General features: G+C 47.5%; 1 protein-coding gene across 2 annotated transcripts in view; it reads right to left on the reverse strand.

Annotated features, from left to right (window-relative positions):
- LOC123749698 (poly [ADP-ribose] polymerase tankyrase-1-like) overlaps nucleotides 1-17,323 on the reverse strand; it is a 91,268-nt gene extending 73,945 nt beyond the window's left edge. Inside the window, exons 1-4 of one of the 2 annotated variants that reach the window (XM_069329108.1) lie at nucleotides 16,755-17,323; nucleotides 14,384-15,079; nucleotides 3,345-3,648; nucleotides 2,834-3,246 (exon numbers count right to left, since the gene is read on the reverse strand). In XM_069329108.1, the coding sequence (XP_069185209.1) occupies nucleotides 2,834-3,246; nucleotides 3,345-3,648; nucleotides 14,384-14,476 (810 nt within the window). In that variant the 5' untranslated portion in view covers nucleotides 14,477-15,079; nucleotides 16,755-17,323. The other variant, XM_069329114.1, reaches the window with a different exon arrangement.
- Nucleotides 17,324-22,648: the final 5,325 nt, after the last annotated feature.

Here is a 22,648-nt window from a genome sequence, read left to right on the forward strand (position 1 = left end):
CAGAGTTAAGAACAGTGGCCGTCAGAGTTAAGAACAGTAGCCGAACGAGTTAAGAACAGTGGCCGCCAGAGTTAAGAACAGTAGCCGAACGAGTTAAGAACAGTGGCCGCAAGAGTTAAGAACAGGAGCCTCCAGAGTTAAGAACCGTGGCCGCCAGAGTTAAGAACAATGGCCCCCAGGGGTAAGAAATCTATCCGCCAGAGTTAAGAACAGTGGCCACCAGAGTATTGAACAGTTGCCACCAGAGTAAAGAACAGTGGCTGTCAGAGTTAAGAACAGTAGCTGCCAGAGTTAAGAACAATGGCCGCCAGAGTAAAGAACATTGATCACCAGATTTAAGAACAGTTGCCGCCAGAGTTAAGAACAGTGGCCGCCAGAGTTAAGAACAGTTGCCGCCAGAGTTAAGAACAGTGGTCGCCAGAGTTAAGAACAGTGGCCGCATTAGTTAAGAACAGTGGCCGCCTGAGTTAAGAACAGTGAGCACAATAATTAAGAACAGTGGGTTAAGAACAGTTGCCACCAGAGAAAAGAACATCGGCTGTCAGAGTTAAGAACAGTGGTCACCAGAGTTAAGAACAGTGGCCGCCAGATTTAAGAACAGTGGCCGCCAGAGTTAAGAACAGTGGCCGCCAGCGTTACGAACAGAGGCCGCCAAAGTTAAGAACAGTGGGCGCCAGAATTAAGAACAGTGACCGTAAGATTTAAGAACAGTGGCCGCCAGAGTTAAGAACAGTGGCCGCCAGAGTTAAGAACAGTAGCCGCCAAAGTTAAGAACAGTGGCCGCCAGAGTTAAGAACAGTGGCCTCAATAGTTAAGAACAGTGACCGCCAGAGTTAAGAACAGTGGCCGCCAGAGTTAAGAACAGTAGCCGCCAGAGTTAAGAACAGTAGCCGAAAGAATTAAGAATAGTGGCCGCCAGAGATAAGAACAGGGGCTTCCAGAGTTAAGAACCGTGGCCGCCAGAGTTAAGAACAATGGCCCCCATAGGTAAGAACTCTGTCCGCCAGAGTTAAGAACAGTGGCCACCAGAGTAAAGAACAGTTGCCATCAGATTAAGGAACAGTGGCTGTCAGAGTTAAGAACAGTGGGTGCCAGAGTTAAGAACAGTGACCATCAGAGTTAAAGAAGAGTGGCCGCCAGAGTTAAGAACAGTGACCATCAGAGTTAAAGAAGAGTGGCCGCCAGAGTTAAGAACATTGATCTCCAGATTTAAGAACAGTTGCCGCCAGATTTAAGAATAATGGCCACCAGAGTTTAGAACAGTTGCCGGCAGAGTTAAGAACAGTGGCTGCCAGAGTTAAGAACAGTGGCCGCCAAAGTAAAGAACAGTGCACACCAGTGTTAAGGATAGTGGCCACCAGAGTTAAGAACAGCAGCCGCTAGATTTAAGATCAGTGACCACCAGAGTTAAGAACAGTGGCTGCCAGAGTTAAGAACAGTGGCTGCCAGAGTTAAGAAAAGTGGCCGTCAGAGTTAAGAACATAACCGCCAAGGTTAAGAACAGTTGCCACCAGAGTAAAGAACAGTGGCTGTCAGAGTTAAGAACAGTTGCTGCCAGAGTTAAGAACAGTGTCCGCCAGAGTGAAGAACAGTGGCCGCAATAGTTAAGAACAGTTACCGCCAGAGTTAAGAACAGTTACCGCCAGAGTTAAGAACAGTTACCGCCATAGTTAAGAACAGTGGCTGCCAGAGTTAAGAAATGTTACCGCCAGAGTTAAGCACAGTTTCCGCCAGAGTTAAGAACAGTTACCGCCAGAGTTAAGAACAGTTACCGCCAGAGTTAAGAACAGTTACCGCCATAGTTAAGAACAGTGGCTGCCAGAGTTAAGAACAGTTACCGCCAGAGTTAAGAACAGTTTCCGCCAGAGTTAAGAACAGTGGCTGCCAGAGTTAAGAACAGTTGCCGCCAGAGTTAAGAACAGTTTCCGCCAGAGTTAAGAACAGTGGCTGCCACAGTTAAGAACAGTGGCGGCCAGAGTTAAGAACAGTTACCGCCAGAGTTAAGAACTGTCGCTGCCAGATTTAGGAACAGTTGCCGCCAGATTTAAGAACAGTGGCCGCCAGAGTTAAGAACAGTTTCCGCCAGAGTTAAGAACAGTGGCTCCCAGAGTTAAGAACAGTGGCGGCCAGAGTGAAGAACAGTGGCCACCAGAGTTAAGAACAGTTGCCGCCAGAGTTAAGAACAGTTTCCGCTAGAGTTAAGAACAGTGGCTGCCAGAGTTAAGAACAGTGGCGGTCAGAGTGAAGAACAGTGGCTGCCAGATTTAAGAACATTTGCCGCCAGAGTTAAGAACAGTTGCCGCCAGAGTTAAGAACAGTTTCCGCCAGAGTTAAGAACAGTGGCTGCCAGAGTTAAGAACAGTGGCTGCCAGAGTAAAGAACAGTGGCCGCAATAATGAAGAAAAGTGGCCGCCAGAGGTAAGAACAGTGGCCGCCAGAGGTAAGAACAGTTGCCGCCAGAGTTAAGAACAGTGTCTGCCAGAGTTAAGAACAGTTGCTGCCAGAGGTAAGAACAGTTGCCGCCAGAGTTAAGAACAGTTGCTGCCAGAGTTAAGAACAGTGTCTACCAGAGTTAAGATCAGTTGCCGCCAGAGTTAAGAACAGTGTCTGCCAGAGTTAAGATCAGTTGCCGCCAGAGTTAAGAACAGTGTCTGCCAGAGTTAAGAACAGTTGCCGCCAGAGTTAAGAACAGTGTCTGCCAGAGTTAAGATCAGTTGCCGCCAGAGTTAAGAACAGTGGCGGCCAGAGTTAAGAACAGTGGCGGCCAGAGTTAAGAACAGTGGCGGCTAGAGTGTGCTGGTGTTGGGTGTTGATTCTTCGCAAGAGTATTTACCACTAAGAGCAGCGTGGGTGTCCCAGCAGCAGGGTGGGGGCGAGGCAGCTTCCTCAGCCACCACTCCACACGGTCACGACCCGCCAGCCTCGCCACGTCCACAGGTGTGTCTCCGTCCATGTTCCTGGCGCGAGGGTCGAGGCCGGCCACCACCAAGCACTGTGTTGCCTCCAGACCTCCGCCCCTCGCTGCCTCGTGTAGTGCTGTCTCCCCGTGCTTGTCTACAGCGTGACGGTCACACCCGGCAGCTGTCAGCAACACCTGCACAACATCTGTGTGGTTACCTACGGCAGCATAGTGCAGTGGTGACCGACCATAATCGTCCCGAGAGTCAGGGTCAGCGCCAGCACCAAGTAGCATCACCATACACGACTCCTTACCAAGCTGCGCTGTCACATGTAGTGCGGTCATACCTGTAACACCGGTTATGTTGAGTCTTACATACAGCATTCACAAACATGCTTAAACTCTTCATAATACAACATACTGCAGCATGTGTTGCGGTTCTCACCATCAAGACCCCTGGCCTGCAGGTGAGCCTGGGCGCTGAGCAGCTGCCTCACTATCTGGTCATGACCCCAGCTAGCCGCCCAGTGTAAAAGTGTGATGGAGGTCGTCCCTGAAACCTCCTCAAGGAGTCCCGCCGCCAGCAGGTGAGGCACCAGGTGAGTGTGACCACTCCTAGCTGCCACGCTCAACATGTAGCATGACTCTTGGGTAAGAGGGTCCTCCACCGTGACGGAGGTGTCAGCACCCAGGGCGAGGGCGGCCAACACCAGCGCCTGGTCACCACTAACGACTCCCGCCACCAGGGCCTGCAGCATGACAATGGTCACTGTTAACGGTGCAGGAGATAATGATGTTAACCAATTAAACACATTACCATTAACAACCTAACGACAAACTTCATGACAAGAGCCCATTACTGCAAAAATATAAAGAAATAAAGCAATGCGGCCAGAAATCATCTTGACAGCCAGTTTACAGTTATATTAAATGATCGTCCAATCTTCGACCACCTTAAGCAAAGACCAACAATCAAGTGGCCACTTTATGCGTCAGACCAGTCAGAAACAGTCAAAGTTTCCAAGTTATATAGGACCTGAGTCAACAATATAAGGTCAGGACTAAGACAGGAAGCCGGGGGCTTGTTATGGATCCTAATAAACTTCCTGAAGTCCATTTTGAGCTTTATAGCCTCGGTGGATAAGTAGTTTCGTGTATTATTACACAAAACAACGAACAATCACCTCCAAAGTAATCATAAAACTGCTGCCTCATGTGAAGTGCGTTATCAGTTTATTTTTGTTCAGTAATATGAGTGTCAGTGAGACCAGCCTTAATGTTCTCTGTACACAGTTGTTGGTCTTGAAGCTCTCAGTGTTTCCTTACATGACAGTTGACTTTGTTCTGGGATGACAGTCGCCCATGTTTGTGACGCCTTCATGCTTAGCTACTGTAGTCCAGCCGGGGCATCACATGGCTACTGTACTCCACTCGGGGCATCTCATGGCTACTGTACTCCAGGCAGGGAATCACATGACTACTGTAGTCCAGGCAGGGAATCACATGGCTACTGTAGTCCAGGCAGGGCATCACATGGCTACTGTAGTCCATGCGGGGCATCACATGGCTACTGTAGTTCAGACAGGGCATCACATGGCTACTGTAGTCCAGGCGGGGAATCACATGGCTACTGTAGTCTAGGCGGGCCCTCACATGGCTACTGTAGTCCAGCCAGGGCATCACATGGCTACTGTAGTCAAAGCGGGGCATCACATGGCTACTGTAGTCCACGCAGAGCATCACATGGCTACTGTAGTCCAGGCGGGGCAACACATGGCTACTGTAGTCAAAGCGGGGCATCACATAACTACTGTAGTCCAGGCAGGGAATCAAATGGCTACTGTAGTCCAGGCAGGTATCACATGGCTACTGTAGTCCAGGCGGGACATCACTTGCCTACTGTAGTCCAGGCGGGGCATCACATGGCTATTGTAGTCAAGCGGGGCATCACATAACTACTGTAGTCAAGGCGGGGCATCACATGGCTACTGTAGTCCTGGCGGGGCATCACATGGCTACTGTAGTCCAGGCGGGGCATCACATGGCAACTGTAGTCCAGTCGGGGCATCACATGGCTACTGTAGTCCAAGCGGGGCATCACATGGCTACTGTAGTTCAGGCGGGGCATCAAATGGCTACTGAAGTCCAGACAGGGCATCACATGGCTACTGTAGTCCAGGCGGGGCATCACACGGCTACTGAAGTCCAAGCGGGGCATCACATGACTACTGTAGTCCAGGCTGGGCATCACATGGCTACTGTAGTCCAAGCGGGGCATCACATAGCTCTTGTAGTCCAGGCGGGGCATCACATGGCTACTGTAGTTCAGACAGGGCATCACATGGCTACTGTTGTCCAGGCGGGGCATCACATGACTACTGTAGTCCAGGCGGGGCATCACATGACTACTGTAGTCCAGCCAGGGCATCATATGGCTACTGTAGTCCAAGCGGGGCATCACATGGCTACTGTAGTCTACGCCGGGCATCACATGGCTACTGTAGTCCAGGCGGGGCATCACATGGCTACTGTAGTCTACGCCGGGCATCACATGGCTACTGTAGTCTACGCCGGGCATCACATGGCTACTGTAGTCCAGGCGGGGCATCACATGGCTACTGTAGTCTACGCCGGGCATCACATGGCTACTGTAGTCTACGCCGGGCATCACATGGCTACTGTAGTCCAGGCGGGGCATCACATGGCTACTGTAGTCCAGTCGGGGCATCACATGGCTACTGTAGTCCAAGCGGGGCATCGCATGGCTACTGTAGTCCAGGCGGGGCATCACATGATTACTGTAGTCCAGGCGGGGCATCACATGGCTACTGTAGTCCAGGGGGAGCATCACATGGCTATTGGAGTCCAGACGGGGCATCACATGGCTACTGTAGTCCAGGCAGGGCATCACATGGCTACTGTAGTCCAGGCAGGGCATCACATGGCTACTGTAGTTCAGCCAGGGCATCACATGGCTACTGTAGTCTAGGCGGGGCATCACATGACTACTGTAGTCAAAGCGGGGCATCACATGGCTACTGTAGTTCAGACAGGGCATCACATGGCTACTGTAGTCCATGCGGGGCATCACATGGCTACTGTAGTTCAGACAGGGCATCACATGGCTACTGTAGTCCATGCGGGGCATCACATGGCTACTGTAGTTCAGACAGGGCATCACATGGCTACTGTAGTCCAGCCAGGGCATCATATGGCTACTGTAGTCCAGGTGGGGCATCACATGACTACTGTAGTCCAGCCAGGGCATCATATGGCTACTGTAGTCCAAGCGAGGCATAACATTGCTACTGAAGTCCAGACGGGGCATCACATGGCTACTGTAGTCCAGCCAGGGCATCACATGGCTACTGTAGTTCAGCCAGGGCATCACATGGCTACTGTAGTCTAGGCCGGGCATCACATGGCTACTGTAGTCCAGGCGGGGCATCACATGGCTACTGTAGTCATGGCGGGGCATAACATTGCTACTGAAGTTCAGACGGGGCATCACATGGCTACTTTAGTCCAAGCGGGGCATCGCATGGCTACTGTATTCCAGGCGGGGCATCACATGATTACTGTAGTCCAGGCGGGGCATCACATGGCTACTGTAGTCCAGGCAGGGCATCACATGGCTACTGTAGTTCAGCCAGGGCATCACATGGCTACTGTAGTCTAGGCGGGGCATCACATGACTACTGTAGTCAAAGCGGGGCATCACATAACTACTGTAGTCCAGGCAGGGAATCAAATGGCTACTGTAGTCCAGGCGGGGCATCACATGGCTACTGTCGTCCAGCCAGGGCATCACATGGCTACTGTAGTCCATGCGGGGCATCACATGGCTACTGTAGTTCAGACAGGGCATCACATGGCTACTGAAGTCCAGGCGGGGCATCACATGGCTACTGTAGTCCATGCGGAGCATCACATGGCTACTGTAGTCCAGGCGGGGCATCACTTGGCTACTCTAGTCCAGGCGGGGCATCACATGGCTATTGTGATGATGTGTACAGGAATCTGTACACCTGTTGATTGATGGTTGAGAGGCGGGACCAAAGAGCCAGAGCTCAACCCCCGCAAACACAACTAGGTGAGTACACACACACACACACACACACACACACACACACACACACACACACACACACACACACACACACACACACACACACACACACACACACACACACACACACACACAGGTAGTAGGCCATCGACGGTAGGAGAGACACGCGATTAGCGAGGCCCGCGGAAATTCGTCAATTTCTCGGGACATTGAAGGATTATTGAGGCTAGATCATAGTATTTGGTCTCTCGCAGTGTTTAGCTACCAGGGTGCTACATAGCATAGTCATATCGCTAGCGATAGTGCGAAAAAAACAAAGTTTAGGTAGTGGAATCACCGGTGCATGGTGCATACAGTGTGGAGGACCGAGTAGTGACCTGACCTGACCTGACCTGACGGCCAGGTGGGACGGCCCGCCGTGGAACTACTGTGTTTGTTGGGTGGTGACTGTGACTCCAGAGATTTGTGTAGAAAAGAATCGACATCGTCAATCTACTAGCACTTAGAGAATCACCAAGTGGAAAGGCGACGACGGAGCACCATCGTCAACCATACATCATCATTACTCATCTAGTTGTGTGAGCGGGAAACATACTGGTATGTACCCCCTCTCTGGTCAAGTAATCAGGTGTACAGTGTGAGGTAAAATATTATCAAATTCTTGTTCAAGATAGTATATATATTTAAAATCTCGGTGTGGCTCATTCTGGGTAGAAGTTTCCGCTTCCGTGAACTAGTGACACACGCACGCACACGCACGCACGCACGCACTCAAGCCCACGTACGTATGCACGCACACACACACGCACACACAGGCTAGAAGGGATTAACACCTTTCGTGGAAAGGAGATAAAACCTCTCATAATCCACCCCCTCTCTTACCTGCTGTAAGCTGAACACCTCACCTCCTAGTAACCCCATCCCAAGCGCACACACGTTCTCTCTCTCTCTCTCTCTCTCTCTCTCTCTCTCTCTCTCTCTCTCTCTCTCTCTCTCTCTCTCTCTCTCTCTCTCTCTCTCTCTCTCTCTCTGTCTCTCTCTCTCTCTCTTATTCTCTCTCTCTCTTATTCGCTCTCTCTTGCTCTCTTTTGCTCTCTCTCTCTTGCTCTCTTGCTCTCTCTCTCTCTCTCTTGCTCTCTCTCTGTCTTGACAAGGGGCAAAATGGCAGGAGGCTGCAACAGGGACACGGGAAGCAGCCAGGGAGATCAAACAAAGGAATTGCTAACCCAAGTTCTGGAGGAATTCAGGAGGGAGATGAATGAAATGAGGATTACAATTAACAATCTGCAAAGTGAGCTAGCATCAGCAAGGGAGGAGATCAAATCTCTCACAGAGAAAAATAAAGAGACCGAGCATCAGATTATCATCCAAAGGGAAGGTGGGAATGTTACATTGGAAGGAAATGCCTCTGTACATGATACATTTGCGGATATACTGAAAAAGAGCTCAGAAGCAATGGACACAGTGAGGGAGGTAGCGATGCAAGCATGAGCTACGTCACAGGAAGCAGCAAGGTGCACCACTCAACTGCTAGAGAGAAAAAGATCAGTGGTAGTTGTAGGCATCAAAGAACAGGAAGGATCCAACAGGCAAGAATGTAATGGCAAGGATAGAGAGGCAGTACATGGGCTACTGAAGGGGTTACAGATGGAAGGGGCTGTACATAACATTGAGAAGGTTTTCAGGTTGGGCTGGTACAACAAGGACAGAAACCAACTTGTAAAGGTGGTGTTTACAAACGAAACCACGAAGGAGGACATTCTCGAAAGGAAGAGTCGTCTGCAGCATATGGAGGGATACAAAAAATTATTCCTGCAGAGGGACAGGACGAAGGAGGAGAGAGCCAGGGCAGCAGAGGCAGGGAGGAAGCGCAGGGAGAGAGGAGCAAACCAGGAAATCACAGCCCTCAACACAACAGTCCAAGAGACAAGAGGAGAACCCAAAAACCCAGCATCCCAGCAACACCAGAGGGGAAATCAACACCACCCACCCCCTCTGCATAGAAACCCTCCCTTCCCCTCACCCTACCTGCCCCCACCCAACCCTCCCTCCCCCCCACCCCATTCTGACCCTGACACCCCTTCCCCATTCTCATCATGTCCCCCCTCCCACCTTTTCCCCCCCTGTCCCCCCTCCCCCTTCATCCCATACCCTCCCTATCCCTCCTCCCCCTCACCCCGTATCCTCCATGCCCCCCTACCTCCTTAACCCACACCCTACCTGTCCCCCCTTCCCTTAAACTCCCACCCCCCACCCCAAAATCCTCTGAGACCCTGCAAACCACCTCACAGATCCTCTCACCCACGGAACAGCTTCCCACACCAGCAGAATGCTTGCCAAGAAAGGGACATGAAAATGAACAGAAGAAAGTGAGCTTCAAGGCGATGTACACTAACATAGATGGGATTTCAAATAAAACAAGTGAACTTGGAGAATGGGCACTAGAAAAGTTAACGAAAATCATAACAAACGCAGTGTTTCCACACGGCTACTATGTAGTGAGGAAAGAGAGAGAAGGGAGAGGAGGAGGTGGAAAAGCTCTGCTACTAAGAGAAGGTTGGAGTTTCGAAGAGATGGTAATTCAGAACTGTGAAGGTTTCTGTGACTACATATCAGGAACCATAGCAACTGGAGGACAGAAAATTTTAACAGTAGTCATATATAACCCCCCATCGAATGACAGAAGACCCAGACAGGAATATGATAGAAACAACTTGGCCACCATCAATATAATAGAGAGAGCAGCTTCTGTGGCTAGCAGGAACGGATCCAAACTTCTAATCATGGGAGACTTCAACCATGGGAAGATTGATTGGGGGAATAGAGACCCACATGGAGGCCCAGACACATGGAGAGCTAAGCTGCTGGATGTGGCAACCAGAAACTTTCCAAGTCAACACGTCAAGGGACCGACAAGAATGAGAGGAGGGGATGAACCAGCCTTGCTTGATCTGATATTTACCCTAAATGAGTCGGATATAAGGGAAGTTAAGTTATGCTCACTCCCTTGGGAATGAGTGATCATAGTGTATTGAGCTTTGAGTACCTGGTTGAGCTAGGAATTATCACCCCCAAAAAAGAACTGGAAACCAAAGGGCTGGCGTACCGAAAGGGAAACTATGAGGAAATGAATAAATTCCTATGGGATATACATTGAGACACAGAACTCGGAACCAAGTCCGTACAAGACATGATGGACTATGTCACCCAAAAATGTAAGGAGGCTGTAAGCAGGTTTGTCCCAGCCCGACAGGAAAAAACAGAGAAGCAAAGGAAGAATCCGTGGTTTAATAAGGAATGTATGAAAGCAAAGGAGCTGAACAAAAGGGCATGGAGGAACTTCCGTAATAACAGAACACCAGAAAGTAGAGAGAGATACCAGAGAACCAGGAACGAGTATGTCAGTGTGAGAAGAGCAGCTGAGAAAAGGTATGAAAATGATATAGCTAATAAAGCCAAGACCGAACCAAAGCTACTACACAGTCACATCAGGAGGAAGACAACAGTGAAGGAACAGGTGATGAAACTTAGGGTGGGCGAGGACAGGTACACAGAGAATGACAAAGAGGTGTGTGAAGAACTCAACAAAAGGTTCCAGGAGGTCTTTACAATAGAACAGGGAGATGTCGCAGCGCTAGAAGAGGTGGCAGCAAACCAGGTGACCTTGGATAGGTTCGAAATTACAAGAGATGAGGCCAAGAAGCACCTATTGGAGCTGGATGTGAGAAAAGTTGTTGGGCCGGATGGAATCTCGCCATGGGTATTGAAAGAGTGTGCAGGAGCACTTTGCCTACCACTCTCCATAGAGTATAGTAGGTCACTGGAAACGGGGGACCTCCCAGAAATATGGAAGACTGCTAATGTAGTACCAATATACAAAAAGGGTGACAGACAAGAGGCACTGAACTACAGGCCAGTGTCCTTAACTTGTATACCATGCAAGGTGATGGAGAAGATTGTGAGAAAAAACCTAGTAACACATCTGGAGAGAAGAGACTTCGTGACAACCCATCAACATGGGTTCAGGGAGGGTAAATCTTGCCTTACAGGAATGATAGAATTCTACTATCAGGTGACAAAGATTAAACAAGAAAGAGAAGGGTGGGCGGACTGCATTTTTTTGGACTGTCGGAAAGCCTTTGACACAGTACCCCATAAAAGGTTGATGCATAAGCTGGAGAAACAGGCAGGAGTAACTGGTAGGGCGCTCCAGTGGATAAGGGAGTACCTAAACAATAGGAAGCAGAGAGTTACAGTGCGCGGTGAAACCTCAGACTGGCGTGAAGTCACCAGTGGAATCCCACAGGGCTCTGTACTTGGACCTATCCTGTTTCTGATATACGTTAATGATCTCCCAGAGGGTATAGACTCATTCCTCTCAATGTTTGCTGACGACGCCAAAATTATGAGAAGGATTAAGACAGAGGAGGACAGCTTGAGGCTTCAAGAAGACCTGGACAAGCTGCAGGAATGGCCGAACAAATGGCTGTTAGAGTTTAATCCAAGCAAATGTAATGTAATGAAGATAGTGGTAGGAAGCAGGAGACCAGATACAAGGTATCACTTGGGAGATGAAATACGTCAAGAGTCCGAGAGAGAGAAAGACCTGGGGGTTGATATCACGCCAGACCTGTCCCCTGAAGCTCATATCAAGAGGATAACAGCAGCAGCTTATGCCAGGTTGGCTAACATAAGAACGGCCTTTAGAAACTTGTGTAAGGAATCTTTCAGAACATTATATACAACATATGTCAGACCAGTCCTGGAGTATGCGGCACCAGCATGGAGTCCATATCTAGTCAAGCATAAGACTAAACTGGAAAAGGTTCAAAGGTTTGCCACCAGACTAGTACCCGAGCTGAGAGGTATGAGCTACGGGGAGAGACTACGGGAATTAAACCTCACTTCGTTGGAAGACAGAAGAGTTTGGGGGCACATGATCACCACATTCAAGATCCTCAAGGGAATCGACAGGGTTGATAAAGACAGGCTGTTTAACACAAGGGGCATACGCACTAGGGGACACAGGTGGAAACTGAGTGCCCAAATAAGCCACAGAGATATTAGAAAGAACTTTTTTAGTGTCAGAGTGGTTGACAAATGGAATGCATTAGGAAGTGATGTGGTGGAGGCTGACTCCATACACAGTTTCAGTGTAGATATGATAGAGCCCAATAGGCTCAGGAACCTGTACACCTGCTGATTGACAGTTGAGAGGCGGGACCAAAGAGCCAGAGCTCAACCCCCGCAAGCACAACTAGGTAAGTACAACTAGGTGAGTACACACACACACACACACACATATACACTCACACGGGGGGTATGAGTGTATGTATCCCTAGTTCACTCCTTAATTTCGAAGTCATTAATTTGTGTTCCCTGTTAGTTAAAACTATATCTAAAATATTTTTATTTATACTAAGAAAATAAAATATGATGGGCACTAACACATCATGCAACGGTCTTCAACACCAACAATGTTGGGGACTTTAACACATCATGCAACGGTCTTCAACACCAACAATGTTGGGGACTTTAACACATCATGCAACGGTCTTCAACACCAACAATGCTGGGGACTTTAACACATCATGCAACGGTCTTCAACACCAACAATGCTGGGGACTTTAACACATCATGCAGTGGTCTTCAACACCAACAATGCTGGGGACTTTAACACATCATGCAGTGGTCTTCAACACCAACAATGCTGGGGACTTTAACACATCATGCAGTGGTCTTCAACACCAACAATGTTGGGGACTTTAACACATCATGCAACGGTCTTCAACACCAACAATGTTGGGGACTTTAACACATCATGCAGTGGTCTTCAACACCAACAATGTTGGGGACTTTAACACATCATGCAACGGTCTTCAACACCAACAATGTTGGGGACTTTAACACATCATGCAGTGGTCTTCAACACCAACAATGTTGGGGACTTTAACACATCATGCAACGGTCTTCAACACCAACAATGTTGGGGACTTTAACACATCATGCAGTGGTCTTCAACACCAACAATGTTGGGGACTTTAACACATCATGCAACGGTCTTCAACACCAACAATGTTGGGGACTTTAACACATCATGCAACGGTCTTCAACACCAACAATGCTGGGGACTTTAACACATCATGCAACGGTCTTCAACACCAACAATGCTGGGGACTTTAACACATCATGCAGTGGTCTTCAACACCAACAATGCTGGGGACTTTAACACATCATGCAGTGGTCTTCAACACCAACAATGCTGGGGACTTTAACACATCATGCAGTGGTCTTCAACACCAACAATGTTGGGGACTTTAACACATCATGCAACGGTCTTCAACACCAACAATGTTGGGGACTTTAACACATCATGCAGTGGTCTTCAACACCAACAATGTTGGGGACTTTAACACATCATGCAACGGTCTTCAACACCAACAATGTTGGGGACTTTAACACATCATGCAGTGGTCTTCAACACCAACAATGTTGGGGACTTTAACACATCATGCAACGGTCTTCAACACCAACAATGTTGGGGACTTTAACACATCATGCAGTGGTCTTCAACACCAACAATGTTGGGGACTTTAACACATCATGCAACGGTCTTCAACACCAACAATGCTGGGGACTTTAACACATCATGCAGCGGTCTTCAACACCAACAATGCTGGGGACTTTAACACATCATGCAACGGTCTTCAACACCAACAATGCTGGGGACTTTAACACATCATGCAGTGGTCTTCAACACCAACAATGCTGGGGACTTTAACACATCATGCAGTGGTCTTCAACACCAACAATGCTGGGAACTTTAACACATCATGCAGTGGTCTTCAACACCAACAATGCTGGGGACTTTAACACATCATGCAGTGGTCTTCAACACCAACAATGCTGGGGACTTTAACACATCATGCAGTGGTCTTCAACACCAACAATGCTGGGGACTTTAACACATCATGCAGTGGTCTTCAACACCAACAATGCTGGGGACTTTAACACATCATGCAGCGGTCTGCAACACCAACAATGCTGGGGACTTTAACACATCATGCAGTGGTCTTCAACACCAACAATGCTGGGGACTTTAACACATCATGCAGCGGTCTTCAACACCAACAATGCTGGGGACTTTAACACATCATGCAGAGGTCTTCAACACCAACAATGGAAGGAATGACATCAGAGGATGGCTCCTGTTCAATCTAATGACAACAATTTATATGCCCCCCAATGTAATAATATTAATTAAAAAATCTTAAATATTTTAAGTGTTACAAATTGATTAGATTTTTACATTATTATAAGTAATATGTCCCATTTCCTGTATGACATTTGATGAAAATACATTTACGATTGTATGAACAGAGAGGAAAGTGTAGTAAGAGCTGAGAGTTACTTACCTGTGTGGCCTTGTCTCGTCTCCTGGCCCCAGTGTGGTCCATCTCCTGACGACTACTGTCAGTGTGGCGTCTCCTGGCCCCAGTGTGGTCCATCTCCTGACAACTACTGTCAGTAAGACGCCAGGACCACTGACAACTACTGTCAGTAAGACGCCAGGACCACTGACAACTACTGTCAGTAAGACGCCAGGAACACTGACAACTACTATCAGTAAGACGCCAGGACCACTGACAACTACTATCAGTAAGACGCCAGGACCACTGACAACTACTGTCAGTAAGACGCCAGGACCACTGACAACTACTATCAGTAAGACGCCAGGACCACTGACAACTACTGTCAGTAAGACGCCAGGACCACTGACAACTACTGTCAGTAAGACGCCAGGATCACTGACAACTACTGTCAGTAAGACGCCAGGACCACTGACAACTACTGTCAGTAAGATGCCAGGACCACTGACAACTACTGTCAGTAAGACGCCAGGACCACTGACAACTACTGTCAGTAAGACGCCAGGACCACTGACAACTACTGTCAGTAAGACGCCAGGACCACTGACAACTACTGTCAGTAAGGCGCCAGGACCACTCCGTCCACTGTCTCTGACGATCTTCTGGGATCAACTGTCAGCTGCTGCTGATGTACGGGTCAGCATAGCCAGCCTGCTCCACTGTCACCAGCTGCTGATAGATCTGTACACAAAGCCCCAATAGTTATCAGCAAAGGTCACCAGACCCTCACTAGTTATCAACACAGGTCAGCAGAGCCTCACTAGTCATCATCACAGGTCACCAGAGCCTCACTAGTCATCATCACAGGTCACCAGAGCCTCACTAGTCATCATCACAGGTCAACAGAGCCTCACTAGTCATCATCACAGGTCAACAGAGCCTCAGTAGTCATCATCACAGGTCAACAGAGCCTCAGTAGTCATCATCACAGGTCACCAGAGCCTCACTAGTCATCATCACAGGTCACCAGAGCCTCACTAGTCATCATCACAGGTCAACAGAGCCTCACTAGTCATCATCACAGGTCAACAGAGCCTCAGTAGTCATCATCACAGGTCAACAGAGCCTCACTAGTCATCAACACAGGTCAACAGAGCCTCACTAGTCATCATCACAGGTCAACAGAGCCTCACTAGTCATCATCACAGGTCAACAGAGCCTCACTAGTCATCATCACAGGTCAACAGAGCCTCACTAGTCATCATCACAGGTCAACAGAGCCTCACTAGTCATCATCACAGGTCAACAGAGCCTCACTAGTCATCCTCACAGGTCAACAGAGCCTCAGTAGTCATCATCACAGGTCAACAGAGCCTCACTAGTCATCAACACAGGTCAACAGAGCCTCACTAGTCATCATCACAGGTCAACAGAGCCTCACAAGTCATCATCACAGGTCAACAGAGCCTCACTAGTCATCAACACAGGTCAACAGAGCCTCACTAGTCATCATCACAGGTCAACAGAGCCTCACTAGTCATCATCACAGGTCAACAGAGCCTCAGTAGTCATCATCACAGGTCAACAGAGCCTCACTAGTCATCATCACAGGTCAACAGAGCCTCATTAGTCATCATCACAGGTCAACAGAGCCTCAGTAGTCATCATCACAGGTCAACAGAGCCTCACTAGTCATCATCACAGGTCACCAGACCCTCACTAGTTATCAACACAGGTCAACAGAGCCTCATTAGTCATCATCACAGGTCAACAGTGCTTCAGTAGTCATCAACACAAGTCAACAGAGCCTCACTAGTCATCAACACAGGTCAACAGACGCTCACTAGTTATCAACACATGTCAACAGAGCCTCACTAGTCATCAACACAGGTCAACAGAGCCTCACTAGTCATCAACACAGGTCAACAGAGCCTCACTAGTCATCGACACAAGTCAACAGACCCTCACTAGTTATCAAGAAAGGTCAACAGAGCCTCACTAGTCATCAACACAGGTCAACAGAGCCTCACTAGTCATCGACACAAGTCAACAGAGCCTCACTAGTTATCAAGAAAGGTCTACAGAGCCTCACTAGTCATCAACACAGGTCAACAGAGCCTCACTAGTCATCAACACAGGTCAACAGAGCCTCACTAGTCATCGACACAGGTCAACAGAGCCTCACTAGTTATCAAGAAAGGTCAACAGAGCCTCACTAGTCATCAACACAGGTCAACAGAGCCTCACTAGTCATCGACACAGGTCAACAGAGCCTCACTAGTCATCGACACAGGTCAACAGAGCCTCACTAGTTATCAACACAGGTCAACAGAGCCTCACTAGTCATCAACACAGGTCAACAGAGCCTCACTAGTCATCAACACAGGTCAACAGAGCCTCACTAGTAATCACTCACAAGTTAACTAAGTCAACGCCAGTGCTGGTGCTGGCTAACCCTGGCCCGTTATCACTGATACTGGCTGTGTTGCAGCGCCACAGTTATCTGTTGTTATCATTAGTACCTCATGATAACAGTTGCTGGTCGCTACAGTCTACTACCGCCACATTACTATGAACAATGTTCTTAGTTAAATATATAAGACAAAAGTCACTCCAGATTATGTTAATGTTGTCCTTAACGTGTTCCCAACATTCCAGCAACATCCAAACGTGTTTTTACACGATTACGTATCGGTGTTCCGGCATTATGAGACGATAAGGAGGCTGGCTTGAGCTCCTTCCTCGTTACTACTGGCTCCTGGCCTCGCTGGTCTGGTGGTGACAGTCCCAACACCATTATTGTGGTGCAAGATTGTTGGTGCAGCAGTTGAGTGTGGGAATAATATTGTAGTGGTGCAAGATTGTTGGTGCAGCAGTTGAGTGTGGGAATACTATTGTAGTGGTGCAAGATTGTTGATGCAGCAGTTGAGTGTGGGAACACTATTGTAGTGGTGCAAGATTGTTGGTGCAACAGTTGAGTGTGGGAACACTATTGTAGTGGTGCAAGATTGTTGGTGCAACAGTTGAGTGTGGGAACACTATTGTAGTGGTGCAAGATTGTTGGTGCAGCAGTTGAGTGTGGGAACACTATTGTAGTGGTGCAAGATTGTTGGTGCAGCAGTTGAGTGTGGGAACACTATTGTAGTGGTGCAAGATTGTTGGTGCAGCAGTTGAGTGTGCGAACACTATTGTACTCACCTAGTTGTGCTCACCTAGTTGTGCTTGCGGGAGTTGAGCTCTAGCTCTTTGGTCCCACCTCTCAACTGTCAATCAACTGGTGTACAGATTCCTGAGCCTACTGGGCTCTATCATATCTCCATTTGAAACTGTGTATGGAGTCAACCTCCACCACATCACTGCCTAAGGCATTCCACCTATTAACTACTCTGACACTGAAAAAGGTTTTTCTAACGTCCCTGTGGCTCATTTGGGTACTCAGTTTCCACCTGTGTCCCCTTGTTCGTGTACCATCCGTGTTAAATAGTTTATCTTTTTCAACCGCTGTCAATTCCTTAAAGAATTCTGTAGGTAATGATCATGTCTCCCCTTACTTTTCTGTCTTCCAGTGTCGTGAGTTGCAATACACGCAGCCTTTCCTCGTAATTTATGTCTCTTGGTTCTGGGACTAACCTAGTGGCATACCTCTGAACTTTTTCCAACTTCGTATTGTGCTTGACAAGGTACGGGTTCCATGCTGGGGCCGCATACTTCAAGATTGGTCTTACATATGTGGTATACAAGGTTCTGAATAATTCCTTACACACGTTACGAAGGCAGTTCGGATGTTAGCCAGCCTCGCATACGCCGCAGTTGTTAATCTTTTTATGTGGGCTTCAGGAGACAGGTTTGGTGTGATATCAACTCCTAGATCTTTCTCTCTGTCCGTTTTATGGAGAACTATTCGGTATGCTGTGTCTGGCCTGTTTCCACCGCCTAGCTTCATTACCTTACATTTACTTGGGTTGAATTTTAGTAGCCAATTGCTGGACCATTCATTCAGTTTGTTTATGTCCTCTTGTAGCCTCATCTCTTAGGTTCCAAGGGTTGTTATAGCCGGGGGGAACGGTTGTAGAGATAAGCTCCCACAGCCTGTAGAGTGCCCCTGATGGCGTGGGTCTCAAATAGCCTCTGACAACCAAGTCCAGCTCCTGGCCTGCTCGTGTGGCTTAGCCTCTAGGCCTGGCGGAACTGCTTCTACCAAGAGGAGAAGGGGCGAAGGTGGGTCTCTAGTGCTTTAAAACCAGTTGCTTCAGGCAGATGGGTCTCGTTAGCCTGGAAAGGCAACTCATCTAGGGGAAGGAAAACCCCGAATTCAAACCTCTGCTGTCTTGTGGCTAAACCCACTCATGGGAAAGACTCCGGGAGTCAACCCTGAGGAAAAATCCGAAGTCGGAGTCCCTAAGGCAGTTTGCAGCTGTTTATAGCTACATTCTGGCAACTCCTGCGACGACACTGGCGCCAAGCGTATCGGCGCCTGCCCTTCCCTTGGATCACATCGGTGGCGTCGAGAGGGTGGATCTGCTGCATGGGCAACAGCTGATCATCCATAATTACTGCCCAGGCTTGTGTCCTGGAGAGGACACTCCAGCATCGCCTTGGCGATGGCTCAACACGGGAAGTGACAGTTACCGGTGATAAGCCTACCACTCAATTGGCGTAGAGTAAGGCGCCAGGGGTTGCTACCGTCGGTGTGAGAAATCATCCGTTTTCATAGGACAGCTACCGCCCGCCTCAATCTGGGCAGCCCCCAGCCAATAAGGTGCTGTCCCGCCACGGTCCGCCTGCTCCACTGGGTGCGTTGGCTTAGGCCACAATCCAACAAGCGGATCGTCAACTATGCACCAGGCAGAAGAAAACAAACACAGAGCCACCCAGCTCTCAAACTGGGCACATGGAATGTCAGGACCATGACACTGGGTCTCTCGGAAGATCTACTGGAAGTGAACGACGCCCGCAAGACAGCTGTGATCAACAATGAACTGCACAGGCTCCAGATGGACATAGTCGCCCTGCAGGAGACACGTCTGCCCGCAACCGGCAGCATACGGGAGAAGGACCTTACCTTCTTCTGGCAGGGCAAACCACCAGAAGAGGTAATGGAGCATGGCGTTGGCTTTGCCATCAGGAACAGGTTGTTAGGGACCAGAGTACCGCCTATGGAAGGGTCTGCAAGGATCATCAAACTTCAGCTTCATACAGCAGTAGGAATGGTCAGCCTCATCAATGCCCATGCACCAACACTGACCTCCTCTACCGAAGCGAAGGACAAGTAGGCTACCAGGACAAGACTACCTCCATAGGCGGTAACCTCATACTTCCTGTCTTAAGGGACAATCAACTAGTTTTTTAAACGTTGTTCAATGTCAATCTTTTTTGACTAGTTGTATATGAAAAGGGCTGTAATTGTTCCAACTTTTAGAATTGCAGCCTTAATAGAAAGGAATTTTTTTTTCAACGAATTTTACACATTTTCAAATTGAAATTACAACCACAAGTTTTAAATGAAATCATTTCTATGACGCTCTTCTATCATGGAGCAGGCTGGCTATGCTGACCTGAACATCAGCAGCAGCTGACAGTGGTCCTTGCTTAATACTGACAGTAGTTGTCAGTGGTCCTGGCGTCTTACTGACAGTATTTTTTTGATTGTTGCCGCCGAAGGCGGCTAGTTTATTGTGCACCCCATACTCATCCTATGAGCGGTAGCGCAAAAGCATTACAGAGGGCACAAACGGTCTTTATCAGACCTCATCTTAGATTATTACATAAACAATTTCTTCAATCCTTCACACCTTATAGATACAATGTCAGCTAGTTACAGAGAAAGTGCTATTACAAGAGCTACATATTTACAGTAAGTCATCATACATTAATGGTAGGTCTTATCGTTAATACATAATAGTTTGGCCAATGGGGATATTACAGAGTCATAGGGGAGCTTCTGTTTATTATTAGTCCTCACAATACACTACTTGTTTCTGAATCTCATATGTCGTTCATCTACTGGAAGCAAAATGTGGGTACAGTGCAAGGATTTCAGGTAATTTATCCATGGTAATAAGATAGGTTGCCATATCATACAGAGTGAGCTTAGACTTATCTCTAAAAGGCTCAATTTTAAACCAATCCAAGATATAGTGTTCGAGTGTGTGTCCCTGCCTATGTCCACACACTTTACACTTTACTTCATCTAGATCCCTATACAAGCCGAACTGCCAGAGATACTTGTAGCCAAGTCTTATACGAGCTGTGACAACATCTGTTAGTCTACTGACTTTGTTACTTGCCCCATACACATGTTTTACTTCACACATTTCATTGTGATGAACAATGGACCTACTAGTTCCAGTTTGCACTGTTCTACTTTCTTCAAATCCATCTAGGAGTTCTCGTCTAATGACACTTTTAAGGGACCTATTTGATAACTCAAGATTCCATTCAATACTGTCTTTATTTACTGCAGCCTTAGCAAGGGCTGCAAGGAACTTTGTCATGTTCCTGCATGCCAATGTGAGAAGGAATCCACAACATTTTTATATTTACCCTCTTGCTAAGTATTCTTACATATCTACGTCTAGCTTCCAAGACAAGCACGTTATTACTTGATTGCAAACTGTTTATTGCTCGTAGTGAGGATAGGGAGTCAGAAATAATTAAGCTGTCTACTTCAGTGTTGTCAATAATTTCGAGTGCTACCAGTATCGCTACCAACTCGGCCTGCATTGTGGACGCCCAGTTACTAATTCGGATATTTCTTTGAATTGTGCTGCCATCGGGCTGATGAGCAATAACAGCACTTCCTGCCCTCCCTGTAGCTGTATTGAGTGATCCGTCAGTGTATATGGTCTGTGCAATGTTGTTTTCAGCTTGTATATTGTGAATGTGTTCTATGGTGCTTAATTTAGCAGCAAGCTGAGCATGAGGGTTGCTTGTGATTAGTTTCTTGGTGGGGTATGCAGGGGTCAGGATGTCAAAAGGTACTATCTGCCAGGGTGGAAGGAAGTGCTGTACTCTTTCATCTGTATATACATCGTGCAGTCCCATCATTTTAATATGAGTGGCAGTTCTTTGAATCCATTTAGACTCGCTAGTTCCATTTCGTATGTGTTCTAACAGTGCAACTGACACAATGTTGTTTTTGTTATCACGCAGCAGCTTTAGTCCCATCATAAGATTAATTTCAAATATTCTATCTCGAATGCTAAGTATATTTAATTCTTTCCGCATGTTGAGAACTTTGGTAGTTATAGGACAGCCAAGTATAATTCTGAGTGCTTCATTTTGCATTTTTTCCAGTCTATCAATACTTTTGCCATTCTGCAGGACCAAAGCTGGTGCATGATAGTCTATCAGAGACCTTATATACGCTAAATACATCATTCTTGCTATTCTAATATTAACACCATATTTCGGGCTGTACCCCACTACAGTTCTGAGAGCCTTGAGTCTGTCTCTACATTGTTGATGTAACTTATTGACTGCAGTTGAGGTACAAGGGACAGAGACTCCAAGGTATTTGAAAGAAGAGACATAGTCTATTGGTATGTTGTCTATCTTACGTTTTCGTGGTCCACTTTTGCGGTTGCCAATTTGTCTGTTAAATACCTTAGTTTTAGCAGCGTTGATTACAAGACCAAGGCTCTCACAAGCTGTATGTATACAATTTAAGACTGTTTGCATTTCGCGGTGGGTTTTAGTATGCACAAGGATGTCATCTGCATAGCTGATAGTGATGTTTGCCGGACTAGTTGGGATTGATTTTAGTAAAGCATTAATTAGAACATTAAACAAGGTAGGACTAAGTACTCCTCCTTGTGGGGTGCCTAGTTGCATTACTTTAGTTTCACTCTTGTAGCCTTGGAACAGTGCAGAGGACTTCCGGTTGGTAAGATAGCCTCGTATCCATTGTAATAAATGTCCCCCTATATCCATTCTCGCTAATTCATACATAATCACTTCCCTATTAGCAATATCAAAAGCATTTTTTAAATCAAGAAATGTTGTGTACTTGTGCCTTTTATCTCCATGAACAGTAAGAAAGGTTGTGATACAGTTGTGTACACTTTTACCATGTGTGAAACCATTGATATCAGGTGACATGTGCTCTTTAACTCTATACAATAATCTATTAAGCACCATTCTCTCAAAGGTTTTGCACATGCAACTGGTCAGTGAGATGGGACGGAAAGCATCAGGTTGTCCAGGCTTTGGTACAGGTACCGTAAGACTGGTGGTCCATGATACAGGCAACTGCCCAGTGACATAGCTGGCATTAAACAATTCTAATAATGGGTTACCGGGTACACGATG

Source organism: Procambarus clarkii, chromosome 3 (assembly GCF_040958095.1).
Source record: "Procambarus clarkii isolate CNS0578487 chromosome 3, FALCON_Pclarkii_2.0, whole genome shotgun sequence".
In the NCBI taxonomy this organism is placed as follows: Eukaryota; Metazoa; Arthropoda; class Malacostraca; order Decapoda; family Cambaridae; genus Procambarus; species Procambarus clarkii.